The following is a 23,563-nucleotide window of genomic DNA, read 5'->3' as shown; positions in this document are numbered from 1 at the left end:
CCATTTTGGGAAGTGAAGCAGAGAATGGAAGACCCTCTTTCTCTATCCCTTTTTCTGCCTTTAAAACGAATAAGTCTTTAAAGGGGGTGGGGAATGCTTTCCTGCCTTCCTGACCAGGTGTTCTGAGGAGCTGAGGAAACTGCAGAGAAAGCAGAAGTTGCTTTTCATTAGGATCTCAATGTTGGACACAAGAACTAAAGAAAAAGCAGAATTCCCCATGGCATTGAGCAGGAAGCTGTGGCCAGGACAGTGCTCATGGGGGCTTGCCCTAGTTTAAGAGCCTGCCACGGGTGACATCAAAGCCTTCGATGCAGGAGGGGCAGAACCCTCACTTGTGGAGGTACCGCTGGATGGCACAACCAGGGCAGCTGCAGCCTCTGCCCATGGATTCCCTGCAAACGGGGCATCTGGGCCCTCGGAAGAAGAGATCCAGGCAGACAGATGCTGCAAGGGCCTCCATACCACAGGAAGTCAAATTTCAGGATTTGGTCCTGTTCATCTTGGAGAAGAAAATGGGAAGCACCCGCAGAGCATTCCTCATGGAGTTGGCCCGCAGGAAGGGGTTCAGGGTCGAGAATGAGCTCAGGTAGGTCATGGTCAATTTCACCTTGCCCTGGCAAGCTGCTTCTCGGAACCCGCAGGACCCTGAGTGTCTCCCCCATGTACAAAAGAGATGACTCTCCCACTGAGAGAGCAGAGGTGAAATCAGAGAACAGATTTAAACTTGTTATTTAGTGGAGTGAAGAGGGCCTGGATACAATTATGTTGAAATTAGCTTGCACCAAATGATAAGATAAAGACTGTGTGTGTGTGTGTGTGTGAGTGAGAGAGAGAGAGAGAGAAAGAGAGAGAGAGAGAGAAAGAGAGAGAGAGAGAGATAAGGAGTTATCTAGGGATGACAAAAAATCAATTGGATACTGAAACCACTCAACTTCAATCTTGACCAAACTGAGCACAATGTCAGTGAGTTCAAGCAAAAGGAATCAGCATTTTGAGGCACTAAGAATGACTTGATGGCTTGTCTCTTTATGTAAGCATCTGGAAGTACTAAGGGGACCAGCATCTGTGCTGGGATAAGATGGGTGACCAGTCAGCTCATGGCAGTACTTGAGTGTGGCTCTGATCATACTTGTCCAGGACTGGTCCAAGACATGTTTGGTTCAAAGAGGGATGCTGGTTGAGGTGGCAGTTCTGCCCAGGGTTGGCAGGCACCAAAACTGTGCGAAGCGATTAGGGGCCAGGCAAGGCCCTTGGGACCAGCTAGATGGGTTCATCACAAATTGCTCACCTTATGTAGCAGTTATCTGTGTTGTTTTTCTAACATCTAGATAAGCTATATGTTAGTCTATAATATAAAACAAACCAAAATCCAGAAACAAAGGGTGTATTAGAACATTGACATGAAGGAGGCTTGCAGTGGAGAAACAGAGGGGCTTCACGCACTGGGCTTTGCTTTTAAAATAAAACTGACTGGCATTTTCTGATTAAAAAAAATAAGCTTTAAAGTGCTGAAGAGACTGATTTCAAAAGTCAATCCTCAGATATGTTAATTTTCAACAGCATAAAATTCCCTACTCATGGGAAACCCAGGCACTTCCTATGGCAGTTCACTTATTTCTTTTTGTAGGATTTCCTTTTTCCCCTTTATGCTCTTGCTTTTCCCTTCTTTTTTTTTTTTTAACATCCTGTAGCCATCCTCAACCTTGCTTCTTAACATACTTCTTAACATACTAAATTTCACGTAACAGTTAAGTCTGCTTGATCTTACAGCTTTACATAAAATGTTTAAGAGGAAAGTGCTTACACAGGTCAAAGAAATCAAAAGCCTTAGTGAATGTAAAAGTGTCATACAGTGTGACAAGGATCTGGCAGGAAGGTGAGAGCCGGCTGGTCCAGGTGCCACTTATATGGGACACTCCCTGCAGATGTCCAGGCTTGCAGGGACCCACTGACTTAGAGACTCGGCACCAAACATGGTTGAGGCAGGTCCTTCAACGGGAGGCAAGTTTCTCTGTTGGATGGGGGCGGAAGGGGTGGGTCTATGCCTCCAGATGCTCCTGCCTAGGGGCAAGGCCAGCTGCTCAGGCGACAGAGGAAACTGGGGCAAAGTTGCTGTGCACGTGATTTATGATGGCAGAGTTCCCAGACTGGCCGACCAGAAGACACATTTAGCCTGAGTGCGCTCTGCAGCGCCAAAACAAACCACAGGAAGTAGAAGTCCTACAGCTCAAACGGAATTTCTGCACATAGCCAGACAGACTTCAACTGGAAGGCAAAGCAGGAGGGAATGTCCAGATTAGAAATCTTGGCCCCAACCTTCTTAAAGTCATGTGGCCAGAGGCAAAGGGTTTCTTCCCTGGTCTATTTCCCAACAAATGGTCCTGTCCATCTGTGATCACCAAATGACACGAGGGACGCCAGTGTGCCTTGAGAAGGGGAAACAGCCCTGCCAAGGTCCAGGGTCATTACCCTCTGCAATCAGCTGGGACCCCCCTCCCCATCCTTAATAACACGACTCTGAAGTGAAGCTTCTCCTTCCAGGGCATGAATCAGCTCAAAGAGAAACAAGCAGAACACAGACGGGCAGCCAAAGCTTTCCAAACAAAACTAGCAGTTTTTTGGGAAGGGGGATATTTTGGAGGGAGAGATTAGGGCTGTTTTTATTTTGTGTTTTCCCAATTTTTTTTTTTTACAAATGTATATATTTTTAAGCAAACAAATATTTTATGCAAGAGAGAGAGAGAGGGAAATGGAGAGAGAGAGATTTTACACCTGCTGGTTCATTCTCCAAATGCCTGCAACAGCCAGAGTTGTGCCAGGCTGATTGGCTACGCAGTCTGGACCTCCCACAGAGATGGCAGAAACCCAGCCTTGGGAGCCATCACTTGCTACCTCCCAGGGTGCTCATTAGCAGGAATGCTAGAACCAAAAGTCAGAGGTAAAACTGGAACCCAAGCACTCCTATATAGGATGAGAGAATCCCAAGTGATGGCTTAACCACTGCACCAAGTGACTGGCTAGAAGGGTGGTTTTAAAAGAAAGAATGCTTATTATCAATGAAAGCTGCCTTTTAGTAAATGAGAGTCAAAGACAGGAGTTAAGAAAAAGCAATGCACATATACATATATGTGTATGCATACAAATAAATAAATACTCTGAAAAAGGCAACAATTTTCAGCATGTCTAGCATATTCTTTGGCTGCCAAGAGGCTTAACTTGGAGGAACCATCTGACTCATGCTTTACCTGGGGCTGGACCCAAGTGGACCTGCACGTATTAAACTCTCTGGAACTAACCTAGTCTCCTTAGCATATGTACTTCATATCTTGGCGGGGCTTGATGAACATTTATGTTCTATTGTATAGACGCGCACATGCTTCCCAGCACAAGTACTGTAGGACACTGTTTCAAAAACATAAATGAGGGTGCACGGTAAGTTCTTTGCGGCATTTTTGCACATTGATGGAAAAGATAATCTATGGTTGACATGCTAAATATCAGAAGAATTTCACAATTTTTGATGTACCTAGAATAAGTTAGAGAAGGACCAGAATATCCTGCTTGCTACATTTTCATTTCATCCTGGGTTCTGACACACTGAGCTCTTTTGAAACTATGTCCAGGCATCAATCCTCTTCAACAAGGATGTTATCTGAGCTTCCTTTGTGTCTTGACCTAGATCACTGATGTTGAGAGAGAGTTGTGGCAAGAAAGATGGCTCTACTGGCATCCACCCAGCAGCTTAACACTTGTCCAGTCCATTGGCCATGCAGCTCGAAGACTATCTAGTGAGACTATGACATTGCCTAGACTCCCATAATTTATCCACAGGGGTGTTAGTGGGAGGCACAGTCTTCAGTAAAACTATAACACAGCATGAAACTGTTACCAATAAAAGATGCGTGTAAGGCCCAGCACGATGGCTCAGTGGCTAATCCTTGCTTTGCACGCCCTGGGACCGGTATGGGTGCTGGCTTGTGTTCCGGCTGTTCCATTTCCCTTCTAGCTCCCTGTTTGTGGCCTGAAAAAGGAGTAGGGGATGGCCCAAAGCCTTGCACCTGCATGGGAAACTGGAGGAAGCTCCTGGCTCCTGGCTTTGGATAGGCTCAGCTCTGCCCGTTGTGGTCATTTGGGGAGTGAATCAATGGATGGAAGATCTTTGTGTCTGTCTCTCCTTCTCTCTGTAAATTTACTTTTCCAATAAAAATTAATTCTTTAAAAAAGAAATAAAAAGGGTGTGCTTAGTAGCCACTCTTTGTCATACAAGGGAGTTTTCCAAAATTCATGGAAATTGTCCATTCATTAGAAAATGCAGACTTCAAAATCTTCACAGCAAAATAAATGTATCTTTTAATGCTATTTTTAAGTTTTTTTTAAAAAATGTGTGTGTTATCTGAGAGTCTGCGAGCCAGAAGCAGACAGAACTTTCAACTGTGGGTTCACTCCCCAAATGCCTGCAAGGGTCTGTCAGCCAAAGCTATAAGCGGGGACTCCACCAGGTCTCCCATGGGCGCGATTACACCCTACTATGTGAACTCTCACTGCTGCCTCCCCTGGTCCAGCGAGGGGCTGGAATCAGGGACAGGAGCAGAGCTTGAGCCAGGCACTCTGACACGAGCTGCACATGACTTTGTATTCATCATTAGCCCAAACCACTGCCATAATTCTATTTTTCACAAGCTTTTTGAAGTACCCTGGTGTCTGTGAGGTTCTGGAGATATAAAATGCCAGGAGACATGAGGCTGAAAACAAGGAGTTCACTCTGAGGGGAGTCAGAAATTGCACTTTTGTTACTGCTGAGAATTTTCTAAATGAATATCATAGAGTCCACATATGCATACACAGATCTCCTTTTTTTTAAAATGAACATTTTTCTCTCCAGTCCTTTACTTTTGCCACCTTGTATTACCTTGGTAATTTGGAGTTCCTGGGGACTTCACTACACAATGTTTGAAGTGCAGCTTTGGCCTCCTCACTTATTGCCTGAAACCACTGCCTCCAGAGTTCCCAGGAATCTTGTGATCATGAAATCCATGGTTTTCCCATCTGATTGGTGACCAAGACTCTCTCCTCAACCCAGTGCTGGCCTGGCAGCAGTCTGTTAGGACACCCCCTTTGACTTGCTCGCCTTCCAGGACAACTGTTTTGGCCAGAACTGCATAAGTGGTGAAGAGCCTGCACCCCTTGTACAGTAGTTCTTGTAGAAAGCTACAATTGCAAATCCTTTCTCTGCCACCATCAGGCAACAATCTTCTAACTGGCCTGGACCTGACAGCCTTAACTCTGAAATGCAAACATTTGAGGTTACACGTCTGACTTCCACTCTCCCACTTGGCACTGTGGAAGTTTGCTTTTTCTTCAGATGAGCTCCAGGGAACAAATCCAGAAGGCCAGGGCACATGAGACCAACCCCAGGTCCCCCTCAGCACTTCCATCAGGACACCCCAGCTTCAGAGATGCATCCTGCCCGCTGTACCCACAAAGCTGATTTCAGCGCATGGAGGCCTTTGCTATAGCAGCTGTAACTGTTGAATACAGTCTGTCCTTACCTCTTTAACTATACCCAGCTTTGCTTATCTTTTACAAGGTTCTTTCACTCCAGATTTGTGGTATCTGAAATCAAAATAACCAAAGGCACTGTTTGTAAAATACACAGAATGCCAGGTGAAAGATATTGGTTAGAAGAAAACAAGAGGTGCAATTGGCTCATGTCCAGGACCCTTCCTGGTCCACAATTCAAACACAACATTATTGGTTTTCTTTGATCTTCCCTGGCCCCCTGCCCAAATTTTCCCCTATCTACTTTGGATGCCTTCCCCTTAGACAGTGTCACTTCTAGATCTAAGATCCCTGGAAGTCCCCTTCACCTCACCCTCCAGTCCCCTGGAAAGCTGGTAAGGTGCTTTGCCTGGGATCAGCCCCCAGCTCTTCTCCTTGGTTACCTCTCTTCAACTCTAGAAGGTTCTATGTAGGCTCCTATGCGGACTTCATCTACAGATGATAGATAACTTGCTTAAACATAGTGTGTTTCAAGAAATACTTGCTCGGAGAAATATTTTACCATCCCAAGTGATGGTGTTTATTGAGACTTTATAAATTCACGAGTATGCTCTAGCTCAAATGATTTTCTAGGTATCAAAATGTGTAGACTTTAGTGACAATTTTCATAGTCCCATTTAAAAGAACATTCATTGAGCAAGATCTTCCCAGTAGTACATAGAAACAAGACTGGAATGGGAGTCTGCCTGTGCTGGTGAGGGTTTGCGATGAAGCCAAGCACAGCTGCTTCCATTTTTCTGGTTCAACACATCAGTTGGTAGGGGAAATTGACAGGTTGTTTGTTTGTTTGTTTACTTTAGATAGTTAGATGAATTATAAATGACTAACACGTTGTTTATAAAACAAAGTCAACATCAGATTCGAAGGATCGGGAATAACCACCAAGGGAATAAAGCAGGTGTAAGGACGCAGATGGAACCCAGAAGATTGAGAAAGTCACAGTGTGTGTAGGGAAAGGACTGGGTGTAGCGCGGGCATCCCATACAACAGAGGATGGCTCCTTTCTTCACAGAAGAATTTTCTATTACACTGTGAGAGGAAGGAGCAAACATTTAGCTTCTGGGTTAACACATATCTTAAGTACTGAAGTATCCAGGTTCAACATTTTGGCTCATCGGTTCTTGACTCCAGCTTCCTGTCAATGCAAGCCCTGCTATGCAGCCACTGATGGCTCAAGTGACTGGGGTTTCTGCCACCCCTGTGGGAGACCTGGATTAAGCTTCCAGCATCTGGCTCTAGCTGGGTCTAGTCCTGGACCTTGTGGGCATTTATGGAGTGAATCAGTGAGTAGAAGCACTATCTCATTTATTCTCTCTCTCTAAAATTGTACCTCTAAAATTGAATACAGAAAGAAGGAGAGGCAAGAAGAACATCAGAATTATCTGAGAGAAGCTTCAGAACTGAGATTTATGAGTTAATTTCATAGCCCAGGGCCCTTTAGAACAACCTTACAAAACCTCATTCACAGTTCATATGTATATATATGTGTATATAGTATATATATATATATATACATATTCATATATATATATACACATATAGTTTTATATGTATATATATATGTGTGTATAATTTTTCCCATTGGAAAGGTAGATTTTTTTTATTAACAGAGAGACAGAGAGATCTTCCACCCACTGGTTCAGTCTCCAAATGAACCACAACGGCCAGAGCTGATCTGATCCAAAGCTAGAAGCCAGAAGCTTCTTTTGAGTCTCCCAGACAGGTGAAGGGTCCAAGGCCATCTTCTGCTGCTTTCCCAGGCCACAAGCAGGGAGCTGGATCATAAGTGGGGCAGTTGGGACATGAACCAGTGCCATATGGGATGGTGGTGCTTGCAAGGGGAAAATCAGCTGTTGAGTCAGTGTACCAGCCCCCATTCCCATTTCTTGTGCTATGCTTCTAGCACAAGATTATTATATATTTAGTTTGCTTTTTCTAAAATGACACTTGACAATTATATATCTTTATATATACAATGCATAAAGATCACATCAGAGTAATTAGCATTTCCAACTCCTTATAGATGTATCATTTCTTCATGTATAGAGTCCCTGAATTCCTCTAGTTCTTCATAAAGCACATAATAAATTGTTGCAAACTGTCATCATCCTACTGACCTAGAGAATACTAGAATTTATAACCATGATCTAACTGTATTTTGGTATTATCTCCCCCCATCCACACACACACACACACACACACACACACACACACACACACACACACACACTTACTTTTTCTTAATTGCTTTTAAAAATTTTCCCTGTCTGAATCAATTAAAACCTTTAGGTTTATCCTAAAGTCTGATAGGCATAATTTTAAAATAGGATATAAACACATATAGGCCTTTAGGTGCCGGTTATATACACCTAACATTATCTTGGGCACCTGCAATGACCAACGGAAAACATTGCTGGTTCCTGAGCCAAAGGCCAGCGTGGGAATCAAATCCAGGCAGCAGAAGTTCAAAGAAGTTCTTTATCCACAGTGGGGGTGCTCACTGTGGGGTTCTTGGGCTGCAGGGTTGCCCCCAGGGAAAGCAGAGACTGCACATACCATGAGTCTGCTTCTATTGGGGGATAATTCATGGCAGACTGTGGGAAACTGCAGAAGTGTTTCAAGCAAATAAGCAAAACATCCCCAGGTCTAAAAGTCTGAAAGTTTTTGGAGTCTGAATCCTGGTTTCATCGGAGCTCTCTAAGCCTTGGATTTCTCATCTGACATCATATTGCTCATCTCATGAGGGTGTCAAGAGGCTTACGTAGGAACATGTATTGCACCTGTGTGTGCATGCATTTATCATGTTGACTATCAGTCTGGAGTATGTCCTTCCAGTCCTTTCCTTTTGCATACACCAGTGTTTTACTGTGGTTTTTAAAGCAATGCTTCCCAGCTTCCCATCCTGGGGATCCTTGATGTTGTTTGTCAAGAGAAAGGGCTATATTCAGAGCAATCTTAGGTGAAGAACTTGGTGACAGAGCTGGGTGGTGACAGCGGGTGCGGTAGGTGTGGGGAGTGAATTTGGAAGAGGAACCCCAGCGCCCCTCCTTAGTACACTCCTCTCCCTCAGAGCTTTAGACAAAACCCACAGCCCAGAGGGCGGGCAGCCTCTCTGTGGCTTCTCCCTCTGGGGTGTAGCTATGGCAACTGTCCTTTCAGATTTTCTAGGTCAGTTCTACAAGCCATGCAGTCCTATTATAGCCCGTATGACATCTGGCATAGAATAGCACAATGTGAATTCCATGGGCTCCAGCATGGATGATGTGTCTAACGGCGTTAATAGCAAGTGGTTGTTCTGCCCTTGGGAGGTTTTTTCATCAGTGCGATCCTCCTCCAGACCTTATTCACGCTGCAAAAACAGGGCAGTGATCAGCTCCTCCACAGGCACAGGAGGAGCACGAAGTCACTGATGGGCAAATAGGGATCAAATCCCTACTCCATCAGTTATAGCTGGGAGGGGTTTTCAACATCTCCAAAGCTCTGTCTTATTAAAAAAACAAAAACACACAAACACACCTGTGTGCAAGGGGGAAGAAGAGAGACAGAGAGAATGATCTCATTTTCTTGGTCCCTTCCCAACCAATTCTCCCACGTGTGAGGCAGCAGCCCCAGGCACTGCAGCCGTTGCAGCTGCCTTCCAGCAGCCAGGGCTAGGAGTAAACCTGGGTATTCCAATGTGAATTGGCATCTTAACCCCGAATCTGAACAGAATTATCTTTCAAATGGGGATAGTAATACCTGTGTAAAATGTATGGGTGATCACCAAATGAGATACTACACAAAAGGAGCCCACTGTAGTATCTAACATGTAGCAATATCCCAATTTTATTAATATTTTCATGGTAGAGTGGACTGAACACAGAGCAAACTATTGCACCCCAAAGAGCTGCCCCAGTCGGACACAGCAAGAAGTTACTGTTAGCACAGAACAGAGGCAGCAGATCTGCCCACACGGCTGGTGAGGCTCAGATCTGAAAGTGAACAACTGTGCTCAGAGACTGGATCATCTGCAAGGGCCCCAGGACAGCCCAGCTCAGACGAACTCATAGTTTCAGGAGAGGGAAAATACAGACTGAGTCAGAACAGATTATTCTCTAAATACCTTAAGTCCTTTGCAGTGCAGGACTATATTCCCCCCACCCCCCCCCAAAAAAAAAGAAAAAGAAAAAAGGTGTGACAGATCAATTCTTCCACTAAAAAGAAAAAGAAAATCCCACAATAAGACCACTGTGACTATGTCAAATGACAAAGGGCCTTAGCAGCACAAAGAGCTGCTGCTTGCAATGCCAGCATCCCATCCTGGAGTGCTGGTGTGAGTCCCAGCTGCTTGGCTTCTGGCCCAGCTTCCTGCGAAAGCACCTGGAATGGCAGTGGATGATGATCAAGGACTAGGCCCTGCCACCATTCAGGGGACCAGAACGGAACTCCTGGCTGTGTCCTAGCTTAGATGTGGCTGAGATGTGCGGCTGTGGGAGTCAATCAGTGGACACAACATTCATCTCCCTCTGTTTTGCTCTCTTTCTTTTGTCATGCTGCCTTTCTAATAAATGTATAAATACACTTTTTCAAAAACCATGCTGACTTACAATTTCTGGATTTATCTTGTTGAGAGCCCATGCATTACTAAACGGACTAAGATATTATAATGTATTAGCATCCATCCTTGTTTCTACGTGGTGTCATGATGTAAAATATATTTCTAATTGTGGGTCTCAGTCAAACAAGTTTGCAGGCCACTGCATTTAAGTATTCCACAAATAAAAATGAAATAGCAACCAGAGTCACAGGCAGAGGGCTGGGTCTGACTTCAAGAACAATTTCACCTTCCATCTTCTCTGGATCCTGGTTTGCCGCTGAAGTCACACCAATGTTTTCTTAATTTTAAGAAAATAAAGATTAATTTTCTGACCTATAACACAAGTAATTATTGCTTCTCCAATGAGACTTCCTTACCTAGGGGCCTAGATTATCTGTACCAGAAGCCAGGGCTGGTGTGCACCGTGTTCCTCCAAAGGGAATTCCCTGGAAGATCACGAAAGAGGAGAACCCCTGATCTGGAAGGCCCCCCTGGCTGATAACAGTGTCTTCACTTTCACAGTGATTCTGTCACCCACATCGTGGCAGAGAACAACTCAGGCTCGGATGTTCTGGAATGGCTACAGGTACAGAAGCTAAAGGACAGCGCCCAACTAGAACTCCTTGACGTCTCCTGGCTGATAGAATGTATGAGAGCAGGGAGACCGGTGGCGGCGACAGGGAAGCACCAGCTTGTTGTAAGTGCCGTGGCTGTGCTCGTGGTGGGTATTGCTTTTTGCTTGTTGGTGATGAACATGAGCTTCACAATCAGCAGACCTGGGCTGCACCTCATTGCCTGCTCACGCCCTGTGTGGTCCTGGGCAGGTGGCTTAGCTTCTTCTGCAGTGTAAGATGACAATGGTGCCTACATGCTGGTCACACAGGTTAGAACAGCACATGCGTGAAGCACTCAGCATGGTGCCTGCCCTTGAGTGGGCATAGAATCCACACCAGTTATTTTTAGAAACATGTCTGTGCATAACTTTTCAAACAATACATACTTTTAAAACTATTGAAGCCCCAATGTTCTGGCAGCCATAGAACAGAGGGTCTCTATTTTTCCAATTATAATTATTCGTAAAGGAAAAAAAAAAGCTAAGTTGTCAAAACCAAATCCTTAAATCAGCAGTGCTAGAACCATTGGGAAGAGAGCTTGGACTGTGACTGCACAAGTTCATAGAAAAAAAAGATGATGTTTAAATGGAGGCTCTGATTCTTCCTGATTTCAAAAATAACACAAAAATAAGAAAAATTGAAATGTAAGAGATGTTTGTAACATAAAACTTGGATCTTTTCTAAGTTTTAGAGTTTTATTCCGGAGGCAGAGACCCTCTGATTCACTCTCCTGAATGCCTAGGATGGCTTGATTCGGGTTGGGTAGAGCCAGAAGGCAGGAACTCACACGTGTGGCAGGGATGCAACCCCTTTGAGCCATCAATTGGTGCCTCCCAGGGTCTGCCTTGGCGAAAACCTGGAGTCAGAGCTGGGAACAAAACTCAGGCACTCGGATGTAGGATGTGGAATCTTAACCCGGGGCTTCATCTTCAGCCAAATGCCTGCCCTGAGGCATCCCATCTTCCTTCCAGAGACAACTCTAGTCAAAACATATTTCTCTTGCTATTACCATGAATTGTCATTAAAATCAGTGCTTCTGCATTTGTCTAGATGAGAGAAGACTACTCAGCCAATCCCAGCCCGGGCTCCCAGGCGATTCCAGCCGTGCACAAGATCTCCCAGTATGCGTGTCAGAGAAGAACCACTTTGAACAACCATAATCACATATTCACGGTAATGGACTAGTCGCAACACCCAGAGCAGGAAAAAGGCTGAAAACCTGGGGAAGCTTCCTCCATACCTATACCACCAGCCTGGCTTTTGGTTCTTCTTTCTGTTAGAAATGGGTCACCCTGCACCCGCGTGGGAGACCTGGAAGAGGCTCCTGGCTTCGGATCGGCATAGTATTGGCCCGTTGTGCTCACTTGGGGAGTGAATCATTGGACGGAAGATCTTCCTCTCTGTCTCTCCTCTCTGTATATCCGCCTTTCCAATGAAAAAATAATAAAAATAAATCTTTAAAAAAAAAAGAAATGGGTCACCACCTCCCACAGAAATGGATACAGTTGCTTTATATATTTCAGGAACTAGATTATTATTTATTGGAAGTTATCACTAAAGGGAACACCACTAATCAAAGGCAAATACTTTGAAAAACCAAATGCTATGATTAGTGTAAAATATACAACAAATTACAACAGTGAAACAACAGCATTTAATGGGAAATCGAAAGATAGGGCTGGCCTGGGTTCTGGCCTCTCTGGTCTTAATGGAACAAGGTCAAGTTCTCTCTTAGCATCAGTCTTCTCACTTGTGGGATTAATCAGGTCACCTCTAAATCCCACTTGGCTGTCAAGTGTGTGGTCACTGTGCTTCTAATGACCCCTTTGCTAGTCCAGGTCAGCTGGAGTAAGAATTCTTACCTGATTATATTCTTCAGGATGCCTTTGAGATCCTGGCTGAAAATTATGAGTTCAAAGAAAATGAAGGCTGTTACGTGACATATATGAGAGCAGCTTCAGTCCTGAAATCTCTGCCGTTCACAATCGTCAGTATGAAGGACACGGAAGGAATTCCCTGCCTGGAAGACAAGGTGAAGAGCATCATGGAGGTAGGAGTGAAATGGAATGTGTTCCACCTGCTAAGAGGCAGATGAGAGGTTGAGAGGTGGGAGGGAGGAGAGAGAAGAGAGAGGCAATTAATAGGTGTTCTTTATAATTCTGTCTTCATACACTCACACACACACATTTACACAGATGGCTCCACATATATGTATCATCCAAATTCCAAATTCCAATAGAGTCACAGCGGGAGCCTTGGGAAGCCAGCAGGTAGAAAAGGAGCTCATGGGCAGGGGAAGGTGTGATGTGCAGTGAGGCTCATTTTGCATCTATACACGTGTTCCAGGAAGGGAGCCAGGCTGGTGCTGACTTACTGAGTGATGTTCAAGACAATGAATGGCAAATTGGCTGCCTGGTAGTGAACTTCACTATCATGAGAGTGCAAACCACACTATTCAAGGAAAACAACTCCAGCTCAAGTCAGGAGAATGGTGGCTCTGGGCTACAATGTCCACAGGTTTAATCAGCTTTTGGTGGATGCAAATTCACTTGTTCAACTGTAAAGTCCTCTAATTCCAGCAAGTTGATATTTATTGAGAAGAAAATGATCTGGGCCAGTTTGGTGTCATAACAGGCTAATCCTTTGTCTGTGGCACTGGCATTCCATATGGGCACTAGTTCATGTCCCAGTTGCTCTACTTCTGACCCAATTCTGCTTATGGCCTGAGAAAGCAACAGAGGGTGGCTCAGGTCCTTGAGACCTTGCACCATGTGGAAGGGAGCAGAAGAAGCTTGGGGCTCCTGGCTCCTGGCTTTGGATTAGCTCAGTTCTAGCCATTGCAGCCATTTGGGGAGTGAATGAGCAAATGGAATGGAAGAACTCTGTGTGTGTGTGTGTGTGTGTGTGTGTGTGTGTGTGTGTGCATGTGTGTGTGTGTGCATGTGTCTGTCTGTCTCCTCACTCTATACATCTGCCTTTGAAATAAAAATAGATATCACATGCAGGTGCAGGGTCTCAAGGCCCTGGTCATCCTCCACTGCCTTCCCAGGCCACAAGTAGGGAGATGGATGGAAAATGGAGCAGCCAGAACATGAACTGACACCCCTATGAGATCCCAGTCATGTAAGGCAAGAATTTAACCATTTGGCCACCATGCTGGGCCCAAAAATAAATAAATCTTTTTTTTAAAAAAAAGGAAAGGAAATGATCACAAACATGCAGGCACCCGTACGTCAGTGGGCATTTGGTTTGCAATCCTGTAAATCAGGACCCAAGTACTCCGTGTCCTGAACTCTCAGGGTCATAAAGGAGTTCTGGATATCTGCTGAGCCAGAATTTTCGAGATTACAGGGAAAGTTTTCTCCACATCAGCCAAGGTAACACAGTGCGAGCAGCAGGTGCAAATTTTGTGAGCAATCAAGTTACTAGATCCATGAACTGGGAGTCAACTGTGAGCGTCTAGCTTCACTAAAATCATGTTTATCCTGTTCATGCAGGAAATTATTGAAGAAGGAGAAAGTTCTGAAGTGAAAGCTGTGTTAAGTGATGAACGATACCAGTGCTTCAAAGTAAGTGATTTTATATGTGTTTTATAATCAGCTAATCTTATTACTTATTCCAGATGGTTAATTTATTAGTATAGGCTATCACCATGAAGTACAGATTGTGCCTAAGTGACAGAATTTTATTTATTTATTTATTTATTTATTGCAGTTCTGAAAGCAAAATGCCCTAGGTTGAGCTGCAGATGGCCCCTTCTGGCTGTGTCCTCACACGGGTGTTGGAGGAAAGCATGCTACCCATGGTCCTTTAAATATATTATTTAAAAGGTGGAGTGGTTGTGGGGGTGGGTGAGACAGAGAGAGAGAGAGAGAGAGAGAGAGAGGGATTATCACTGCTTCACTCCTCAGAGGGCACCAATAGCTGATGCTGAAGCCAGGAGCCAGGAACACACACACACACACACACACACACACACACACACACGGGAGCACGCCAACACCTTCACAGATGCCAGAAACTGTCTCTTATCCCTGCTTTGTTTCACCATAACCCGCGTCACTGAAGGACTTGCCCCCACAACAAATGCCAGCATCTATATGCTTGTCACGTGAGGAAGCAGCTGGGGCAGGGACTGCCCTTACCTTCTCTCGCTAAGTCCTTGGAAAGCACCACCTCGTTACTTTGTTGTCTTGATGGCCTGAGACACTAACAGCATGCTTCTGCCTCTGTTTCAGCTCTTCACCTCTGTATTTGGAGTGGGGTTGAAGACCTCCGAGAAATGGTTCAGGATGGGCTTCAGAAGTCTGAGTAAAATTAGGTTGGACAAAAGCCTGAAATTCACACAAATGCAGAAAGCAGGTAACATGTTTCCCCAGAGAGCAGTGGTTGCTGGGGGGTGGTCAGGCTGGGCAGAGACAGAAGTCAGCTTTCCTTGAGTCCAGTTTGGGTGATCCAGGACACCTCACTGGAATTCATTAATGCCTGGGTCCAAATCTGGGCTCCAGAAGTTTCCAGCAATGTAACCTTGAGCAAGCAAGCTGCAACCTTCAGGGTTTGGTTACCTCATCTGTAAAAGGGAAATAACACTGATATGTATGAAGGGAATAAACTACAGTTGGAGGAGTATCAGTACTTGCAGCACCTTCCAGCTTCTGTCAACACAGCTTCTGCAATGGGCTTCGCAGTTGTGCCCATTTGTAGATAACATAGAGAGCTTGAATTTGGGAACCTTGTGAACAAAATCTTTAAGTCGGCTGTCTCCCTCCCACACCTGTGCTTCCGGGGGAGGGGGCAGGGGACAGTTGCAGGTGAAATGCCAGATAGACACAATGCTTCTCCAAGGGAATGCTTGGCCAGGGTTCACAAATGGGACCAGGCTACCTCCGGGGTGCCAGACTGGAGTAGAGTTTGAAGGAGCCCCTCTCAGCTCCTTCAGTGTCTCAGTGGTAGCACAACCAGATGTCATCACACTCTGGGTTCCGCCCCGACCTGCTCCCCTTCCCTCTGGCACTCCATCCTCATTCTCTAAGCTTTTGTTTCAGATCCAACTTACCCTCTTCCTTGACTTTGGTCTAGTCTCCAATGCAACGTCCTCCAGTTCTAGATCCTTCTATCTCAGGGAAGGGCACAACTGGTTGCTGGGCACAACCTACTGAGCTACAATGTTGGCATTTCAGAGTGAAATGGGACTGGAACAGGTGGGACCCCAGAGGGGTACACTTCACTGTCTCCTTCTTAGGAAATTGTAAGAAAGCAATGAGCCACCATTACCTTGTAAGAGTCACAGCCAAATGTCCTCCCGAGTTACTTTATTTTTATGGAAACTAGGTCTGTAGCCATGTTAACTCTACTTAGAGGCAGACCCAACTCGCACTGAGAGTGAGATTAGTCACCCACGTGCCATCATCTCCATGACCTGTCCAATGGCCTCTCAGGATTCCGCTACTACGAAGACATCGTTAGCTGTGTGACCAGGGCAGAAGCAGAAGCAGTTGACGTGCTGGTTAACGAGGCTGTCCGGGCCTTCCTTCCGGATGCCTTCATCACCATGACAGGAGGGTTCCGGAGGTAAGCTGTGCTGCTTGCTTTGCCTCCTCTGGTCTTACATAGGTGGTGGCTCCCTGCTAGTCAGCAGGTTCTGAGAACGGCACAAGAGGCCTGTTATGGTCTGGTCCTGTTTTTCCCTTCAGTAATCCCACAAGACATGCCACTGCTTGGATGCGCGCGCGCACACACACACACACACACACACACACACACACACGGAGCTGTTCCTTGTCTCCACCACAGATTCAATTTAGGTGCTCCCTCCTCCAGAAAGCCTCCCATAATGCCCACCTTCCTCCCCACTGTGTTAGGGCCCTTCAACACCTGCACAGGATTTATTGGCTCCTGCGTGTGCTCTCCCCACAGAGCTGTGGCAGCTTGGAAAAGTCACATGATGCTGAGCAGGGGAGCAGGTGCTCGGGAAGCCTTGGCTGAGTCAGTGAATGAAAGAACAAGCTCGTTAGAGATGTGTGCAGATGCGGGATGTTGAGTCTCCACTTTACAAAGATTTCCCTTCCTTTGCCCACCTACCCTCCTTCTCTCCTCCCCTCCCTTCCCTCCAGCCCTCCTACCGGGTGTCTTGGCTGTTCTGACAAGCCAGTTTTGAAGCCAAGGAGAAAACAGAAAAGATGGAATCTCAAAAAACGCCACTCATCTCTGCCATAATCCAAAGGGTGCCACTTCAGCTGAGCGAACATGGCTTTGGGTCTCTTGTTGCCCTGCTTGTCTCTGTGTATGTGTGCGGAGAAGTAATCTTTGTTGTCTGCCCACACATACACAACCTGACACATACCACGTGGACTTTTTCTTATGCCAGACAGTTACTTGGCAAAGAATAGTTGTGCCACCTTGAATATTTTTGTTTAGAAAAAGTTTTCTAAAACTTTTAGAAAAGTGGATTGATTTCTATTTCATTGTTGTTTTAATTAGGGGTAAAAAGATGGGGCATGATGTGGACTTTTTGATTACCAGCCCCGAATTAACAGAGGAAGATGAGCAACAACTTTTACATAAAGTGATAAATTTATGGGAAAAGAAGGTAAGAAAGACGGAAATCAGAGGCTCCTGCCTGCTGAGTTCTGCAGTTTCCACTATCCTTGCACTGCGAACACCTATAATCAACTTTCAATTATTTGCAGCCCTTATACCAAGCCACAGGGCCTAAGAGAGCCTACCCACTCGGGTCTAGAATACACACCAGGAATCTGCATTTTGCTTGTCTGCACCTGTCCTTTGCTAAAGGGACCCAGAACGGCTATGCACTTGTGCCTAACATGCCAAGATGCAAGTGCCAAAATGCACAAGCAAGATGGGAACCAGGCACTGGGAAGATGTGGGGATGTGCGCCAGGAAAGCTGCACGTTTTAAGAAGGGCAAGAGTGCTGAGAATGGGATGAGATCCGTCTTAGGGGTGGGGCTTGTGTTCTGAATTCTGAGTCCTGGGATGTCCCACCATGACTCTGTACTAAGATGGGAAGAAGGACGTTGACAAGGGCAAGCTTGGTGCAGCAGAGGTCATGGCTGAGAGCCCTGCCCAGGAAAACATCTGATCTAGAACAGGATGGCCTGCTGTCCAGGGCAGGAAGCTAAGCTAACCCTGTGGTCAGACTCACCTGTAGCGCCCTGGCTCCTGCCCGACTCTAGAGAGAGGCTTTGTTCAGAGAGGGGAAGGTCCTTGCCTGGGGCCCCACAGATATGCCCCACAGAAGGGCACCAGAGGCTGGGCTGCTGACCTTCAGGACAGCTTCATGCCTCCTCAGGATTAGCATCAGTGGGATGTGCACCCAACTCACAGCAGCTGCCTAGCTAAGAGCCCAGAGGTGAAATGGGGACCCTCTCTGGCAGGGAGATGTCCTGGCCTTCCCTTTCTTTCAGGGATTACTGTTATACCACGACCTGGTGGAGTCCACCTTTGAAAAACTCAAGCAGCCCAGCAGGAAGGTGGACGCTTTGGATCACTTTCAGAAATGCTTTCTGATTTTCAAGTTGTACCACGAGAGAGTGGGTGGTGACAGGTGCAGGCAGCCGGAAGGAAAGGACTGGAAGGCGATCCGCGTGGACTTGGTGATGTGTCCCTATGAGTGCCACGCCTTCGCCCTACTGGGCTGGACTGGCTCCCGGGTAAGCGCTCCATGGGTCCATGCCATGGAGGTTGTTATCCAAAACGTAAGGTCAGGTGTATCTGGCATAGACGAGGAGGTGCCGGGGAGGGGGCAAAGCCCAGAAACCTGGGAATCCCATGGTCAAGCAAGGGGGGTTAACGTAAAATTGTCACCGCCAGAGCGGCGTTGGGACCACTAGCAGCTGCAGCAGCAGCCTCACCTAAAACATGTGAACTAGATCCACTCTCCACCCCAATCCCTGACCCATTGAGTCAGAAACTCGGGATGGAGCCAGAGGTCCCTGCTGTTGAGTCTGAGGCTGCTCCAGTGAGTGAAACAGCATCGCCGTGGGCTCGCCCCCCACCTGACTGCAGGGCCTCCATGCAGCCCCGTCTCCCCCAGGGCCAGGGTATGGGACCTCCTGGAAGGCCGGCCTCTCACAGCGCAGGGGGCAGCCGGAAGGGCAGAGGCTCCCAATTCCAGCCAGCTTTGCACCTTGTCTCTCCCATCCCAATGGGAAATCGCTTTATTGCCACCAGAGGGCGCAATCGGAAGGACCAATTTCAATCTGAGCCACCTGTTCTCAGAAAAGCCACCGCCAGCCAGGGTCCAGGACTTTCTTGTCCTGTGTTTTGGGCTTCAGCTTTTACTTCCTGGCTTGGAGCCCTGGGAAACGCCCTTCTAGAGTGGGTCTGTTCACGGAGCCTCCGCCCTTTGCCCGCCCGTCCTCCAGCCTTCCTTTTGATCAGGAACCAGAGAGGGCTGGTAGTTTGCTTTGACAAAGTTCCCACCTTCTTCTTTAATTGTATTTACCTTCATTTCACTTGAAAAAAGAGAGAGGGAGAGATGAAGAGAGAGACATATATCCTCATTCTGCGGGCACACTCTCCAAATGCCTGCACCAGCGGGGGCGAGATCGGAGGCAGGCAGCCAGCTGTTGGGAACTCCATCTGGGAGTCCTCTGTGAGCAGCACAGACCTGCGGACCCGAGCTGTCACCTGCACCTCCCAGTGTGTACATCAGCAGGAAATTGGAGACAGAGCCAAGCTCGGACTCGAACCGAGGCACTCTGTTAGGGGCTGTGGGCACTCCAGGCGTCCAGCTCCTCATTTACAATAGTGGTATTTAAGGCTTAGGAAAGAAACACACCTGAGTTATTATTCCTCTAGTCGTCACTCTGGACCAAGTGTTATTCTGAATATGATGCTAGTTCTATACAGGCAATCATTCCACAAACACATGACACACATCTTTCATTCTTGTTTTTAATATGCCAGGCCCTATGTGGCATGGAACTAGGATGGTGGCCAAAACGAGTCAACTTCCTGTTCTCTTAGGATGTACATGCTAAAGTGCTGATGGAGCTCTGCTATAGAGAGCACGGTCTTGGAGCAAAACCTCTTTCTGAGGACGCTCAGTGAGCTGATGTCATGGGTGGTGGTGACCAGCTACCTCTGAAGGCCTCGTGCTGACGCCACCGGAGTGTAACTTCTGTTCATTCTGTCTCATCCAGCAGTTTGAGAGAGACCTCCGGCGCTATGCCAGCCATGAGCGGAAGATGATTCTGGATAACCACGCTCTATATGACAAGACAAAGGTAGAGTTTAGGTCCCAGAATGGGCTCCTTTGATCTTCCCCGGGGCTTTCTCCCTGGTCACTGGCCTTGGCTGAGTCCAGTGTCCGCGCAGCTTCCTCTGCTGTGAGCATCTTCTCTCCAGCTGACCACTCTTAAGATGCCTGCAGGTCCGAGGTCCCTACCTGGCCCAGACCATGTCTCCAAGGTGATGAATGCACCGGACCTTTAGGTCCAGCCCAGCAAGGAGCACTCACAGACTTGGTGTAGTTGTGGTATTTGCTGGAATCATCCCACAGAATGGCACCTGTGCATACATTGGGAAGCAGCATTTGCATGGCCATGTGTAGGTCATGAGTGAGCGTTTCCCCATGGATTGCCCAGAGCTGTCTGGGAACAGGCAGGCAGCCGCCTCACTCCCCTGATGCAGGGCATCACTTGGCATGCTGACCAGCTGAGCTCCTGACCAGTGCAGGCCTCAGCCAACTGTGAAGTGAAGGACAAACAAGTAAAGGAGAATCAAGGGCTGCATCCACTATGCCAAGACCTACCGTCTGCACACTGGCCAAGGATGTCAGACCGGGAGCCCAGCAATGGGAATTGCCAGTGGCAGCAGCCCTGCCCTCCGAGGCTTTCTAGCTTAAATGAGGTGTGTTCAGTCAATACTGCTTTGGGCACAAACATCAGGGACTGTGCTCAAAATGGCACAAGCAGAAAACGGTGTGGAAGTGACCGGCCACAGCCTCCTGGGCACTGTCGGCTCCAGGCACCGCTGTATCTGGGTGCTCAACTAGGCTTCCCTTGGTCAGTGTTTCCCCACAAGTCCCATCATTTCAGTTTTAACCAAAAAGAGCCTCTTTCTTAGATTTTCCAAGCAGGAATGCTAACCAGTGCTCATTGGCCAGGCATGGGTCATGTGCCTATCCCTGATCCCACAACTGCAGCCCTCATTGGCCAACAGTGGGATGTACGTAGCTCTTTGGAGATGGCAATGGCACCACCTGACCATGGTATTCTGAAAGTAGCAAGGGATGATTTCCCAAAGAAAAAAAATCAAGGTGCTGACAGAAGCAGGGGGCTGGGATGCTGACGGCCAAGCCCCGGGGGCTGAGCACACCCACAGCCTCGTGTACTCCAGATCCCCGGGCAGCATGGTTCCATGTCTGTTCCCAGGCGAGTGCCTTCTGGGTGCCAGCACTGTGCTGCATGCAGAGGGTGCTGCTGGCTCTGGGTGGGGACCGGTGTGGGGGGCTGGAGGAGAGCCCAGCACTGTTAAGCCTCCTGTCACCACCAGCCACAGGACCTCAGGTGGCTGCACATGTCAGGTGGATGAAGGGAAGCAATAAGCATGGAGAATGAGCCAGAGCGTCTCAGTGAATGGATGAGCCCACGGGAGGCTTTGGGTTCATCGGCGTGGGCTGGGGCTCAAACATCGGGATCCCTGTGAAAGTGCTGTGGGAGGAGACGCTTCAGGTGTGGGTAAGAGCCGTGGACCCACAGGAAGACACGGCCAGATGCTGTGCGCCACGTGTCAGGCTGCCAGGATCTTCCTTGTGTTCCCTCGGTACTGTAGTTTTGGACTTGGAGATGTTAAATTTCCTTCCAACACTCAGAATCAGGGAATTAGGTTTTGGCTGGAATTCATTCTGACAAGGCAGTTTTGCAAGCGATGTTTTCACGGGATGCTTAAGAAAAATGACTAAACACACCTGTTTCTTGCTGTGTTTTCAGAGGGTGTTTCTCCAAGCAGAAAATGAAGAAGAAATATTTGCACATCTGGGATTGGATTACATTGAACCATGGGAAAGAAATGCCTAGGAAAAAACTTTCAACCTTTTTTTTAAAATTACCCCTGTTCTTTTCAGGTTAATCAAGTTACACTCCACATTAGCCAAAGATGCCTTTGGAAAGTTCACGATTCTTTAGGTCTTGCTGAAACACAGATTGCTACTAGAAATCAGTAGCTTTGGGAACAGGCTAAGGCACCCCCGGTCATGGGTTGTGTCCTCATAGGCCACTTAGAATGCACACGGCGTTTTGCCACAGCAGTGATGCCAGGGAACCACATCAGAGCCCGCTTTGCCCAGTGAGCAGGCATACTCTCGATCGCCAATAAAATCAACAGGAAACAAGCATGCGTAGCCTTCTTCTCACTAACAGTAGAAAACACTTTTATCCACACATGTAGAAAGTGCTAGAACAGTGGACACACAGGGCTGAGGAGAGGTGGAGATTCCCAGGGGGGTCCTGGATCCTTGTGGGAGCTTGGGCGGGAGCAGGTGCTGACTCTGGAGGGCTTGGATCTCCGTGGAGCTGGGTCCGAGTCTCAGCAGGTGCCACCTAAGGGCTGCATGCCCACTGACTTCACTCAGAGGGGGCACTGTGTCCTTAAGCACTGAGGAAAGAGCTCCCTGCTTTTTCACCTCCTGGTACACTATGGAATTCACTGGCTCCACCTGTCTCTGGAAGACGACTTCTGATCTCACGGCTGGAGCACCCAAGGGAAGCTGAGGCAGGCGCAGCAGAGGCAGCCTTCAGCACTCCCAGGCACCAGACCCCTTCTGATGTCCTTCTGCAGGAGGGCACAGATGCTAGGAGGAACCTGGAAGTCCACCAATTGCAGACTCTTTGGGGTCCTCAACCTGCAAAGAGTTGGGGCCCCATGATCACGCTTGTCCCTTTGTTCTAGCCTTCTTACAGAAGATAAAAATGGGGCACCAAGAGCCCCAGAGAGAGGTATAGTACCCCTCACATGCCCACAGAAAGTGACTCCCTGCTTTTCTAGTGCAATAGTGTTGGCAGGGTTTCAGTGTGACACATCACCCAACATGGCAAGAATGTGCCCAGTGGCTGGGTGAGGGGCTGAGCCTGGCTACACTGTGCTCTTCCTGGGACTGGCAGGCTAGCCTGGGCTATCTTGCTTGTCCATGCCTCTTCCGGGACCTGTGAATGTCCTGCAGCCAAAGCATCCATATGCCCAAGGCCCTAGGGATGCAGAAGTGTGTCCCAGTGCCAGCAAGTGCCAAGTTCCACGGCAGAGAGCATGGCTGCTGAGAGGGGAAAGAACTGGACCCAGGAATGCAAACCTCTTCAGAAAGACAGGGCTGGTTCCCCCTTTCCCCCTCTTGTCTCCCCAGAATGGTCACACTTGGTCCAGGCAAATCCTGGGGTGCCAGGGAACCTCTGCTCAGCAGGGCATTGGCCTCTGAAAGCTGAGGTGGTGGGAGGTGAGCCAGGAGGGGAGGCAGGGGTCATCTGTAGAGGAGATTCAGTTTGGTAGGAGAACAACCTTGAGCTTTCCTTCTTCTATCCAGGCTAGCCCATCAGGATGCCCGGGGGCCTCCTTCCCCAGCACGTTCATGTTGATTATATCTGACAGGTGCTAGGTGCTGCTTTTCTATGAAAGTTACTGACTGACTTTTATTTATTTGAAAGGCAGAGCAAGAACAACAGCAAAAATGATCTTCCAACCTCAGCTACTGTTTGCCCCAGGCTGAAGCCAGTAGCCTGGAACTCCCTCTGGGTCTCCCCCCATGGGTAGCATGGCTTCAAGGACTTGAGCCACCATCTCCTGCATCCCCGGGTATAC

General features: G+C 47.5%; 1 protein-coding gene across 2 annotated transcripts; it reads left to right on the top strand.

Moving 5' to 3' along the window:
• The first annotated feature begins 383 nt into the window (after positions 1–383).
• On the top strand, positions 384–21,792 carry DNTT (DNA nucleotidylexotransferase). Of its 2 annotated transcripts, none has more exons than XM_040991829.1 (11): positions 384–586; positions 10,658–10,832; positions 11,800–11,922; positions 12,629–12,799; positions 14,247–14,318; positions 14,988–15,111; positions 16,188–16,320; positions 17,230–17,338; positions 18,175–18,420; positions 19,915–19,998; positions 21,706–21,792. In XM_040991829.1, exons 1-11 carry the CDS (start codon positions 384–386, stop codon positions 21,790–21,792), a joined length of 1,527 nt encoding a protein of 508 aa, XP_040847763.1. The 2 variants fall into 2 exon arrangements, with proteins under 2 accessions (XP_040847763.1, XP_040847764.1); XM_040991830.1 differs by having other exon boundaries at positions 10,658–10,836; positions 11,810–11,922.
• Positions 21,793–23,563: the final 1,771 nt, after the last annotated feature.

This window comes from Ochotona curzoniae, unplaced genomic scaffold (genome assembly GCF_017591425.1).
Source record: "Ochotona curzoniae isolate NIBS_2020 unplaced genomic scaffold, NIBS_Ocur_1.0 contig_66, whole genome shotgun sequence".
Taxonomy (NCBI): domain Eukaryota; kingdom Metazoa; phylum Chordata; class Mammalia; order Lagomorpha; family Ochotonidae; genus Ochotona; species Ochotona curzoniae.
Note: the sequence above shows the minus strand (reverse complement) of the source record. Positions and strands in the feature narration are given on the sequence as shown.

Coding starts and splice junctions, on each gene's coding strand:
- DNTT (XM_040991829.1), top strand. CDS start 384: ATGGATTCCCTGCAAACGGGGCATCTGGGCCCTCGGAAGAAGAGATCC. Junction 10,833..11,799: donor CAGGGAAGCACCAGCTTGTT/GTAAGTGCCGTG, acceptor GCATTTGTCTAG/ATGAGAGAAGACTACTCAGC. Junction 19,999..21,705: donor CTCTATATGACAAGACAAAG/GTAGAGTTTAGG, acceptor CTGTGTTTTCAG/AGGGTGTTTCTCCAAGCAGA.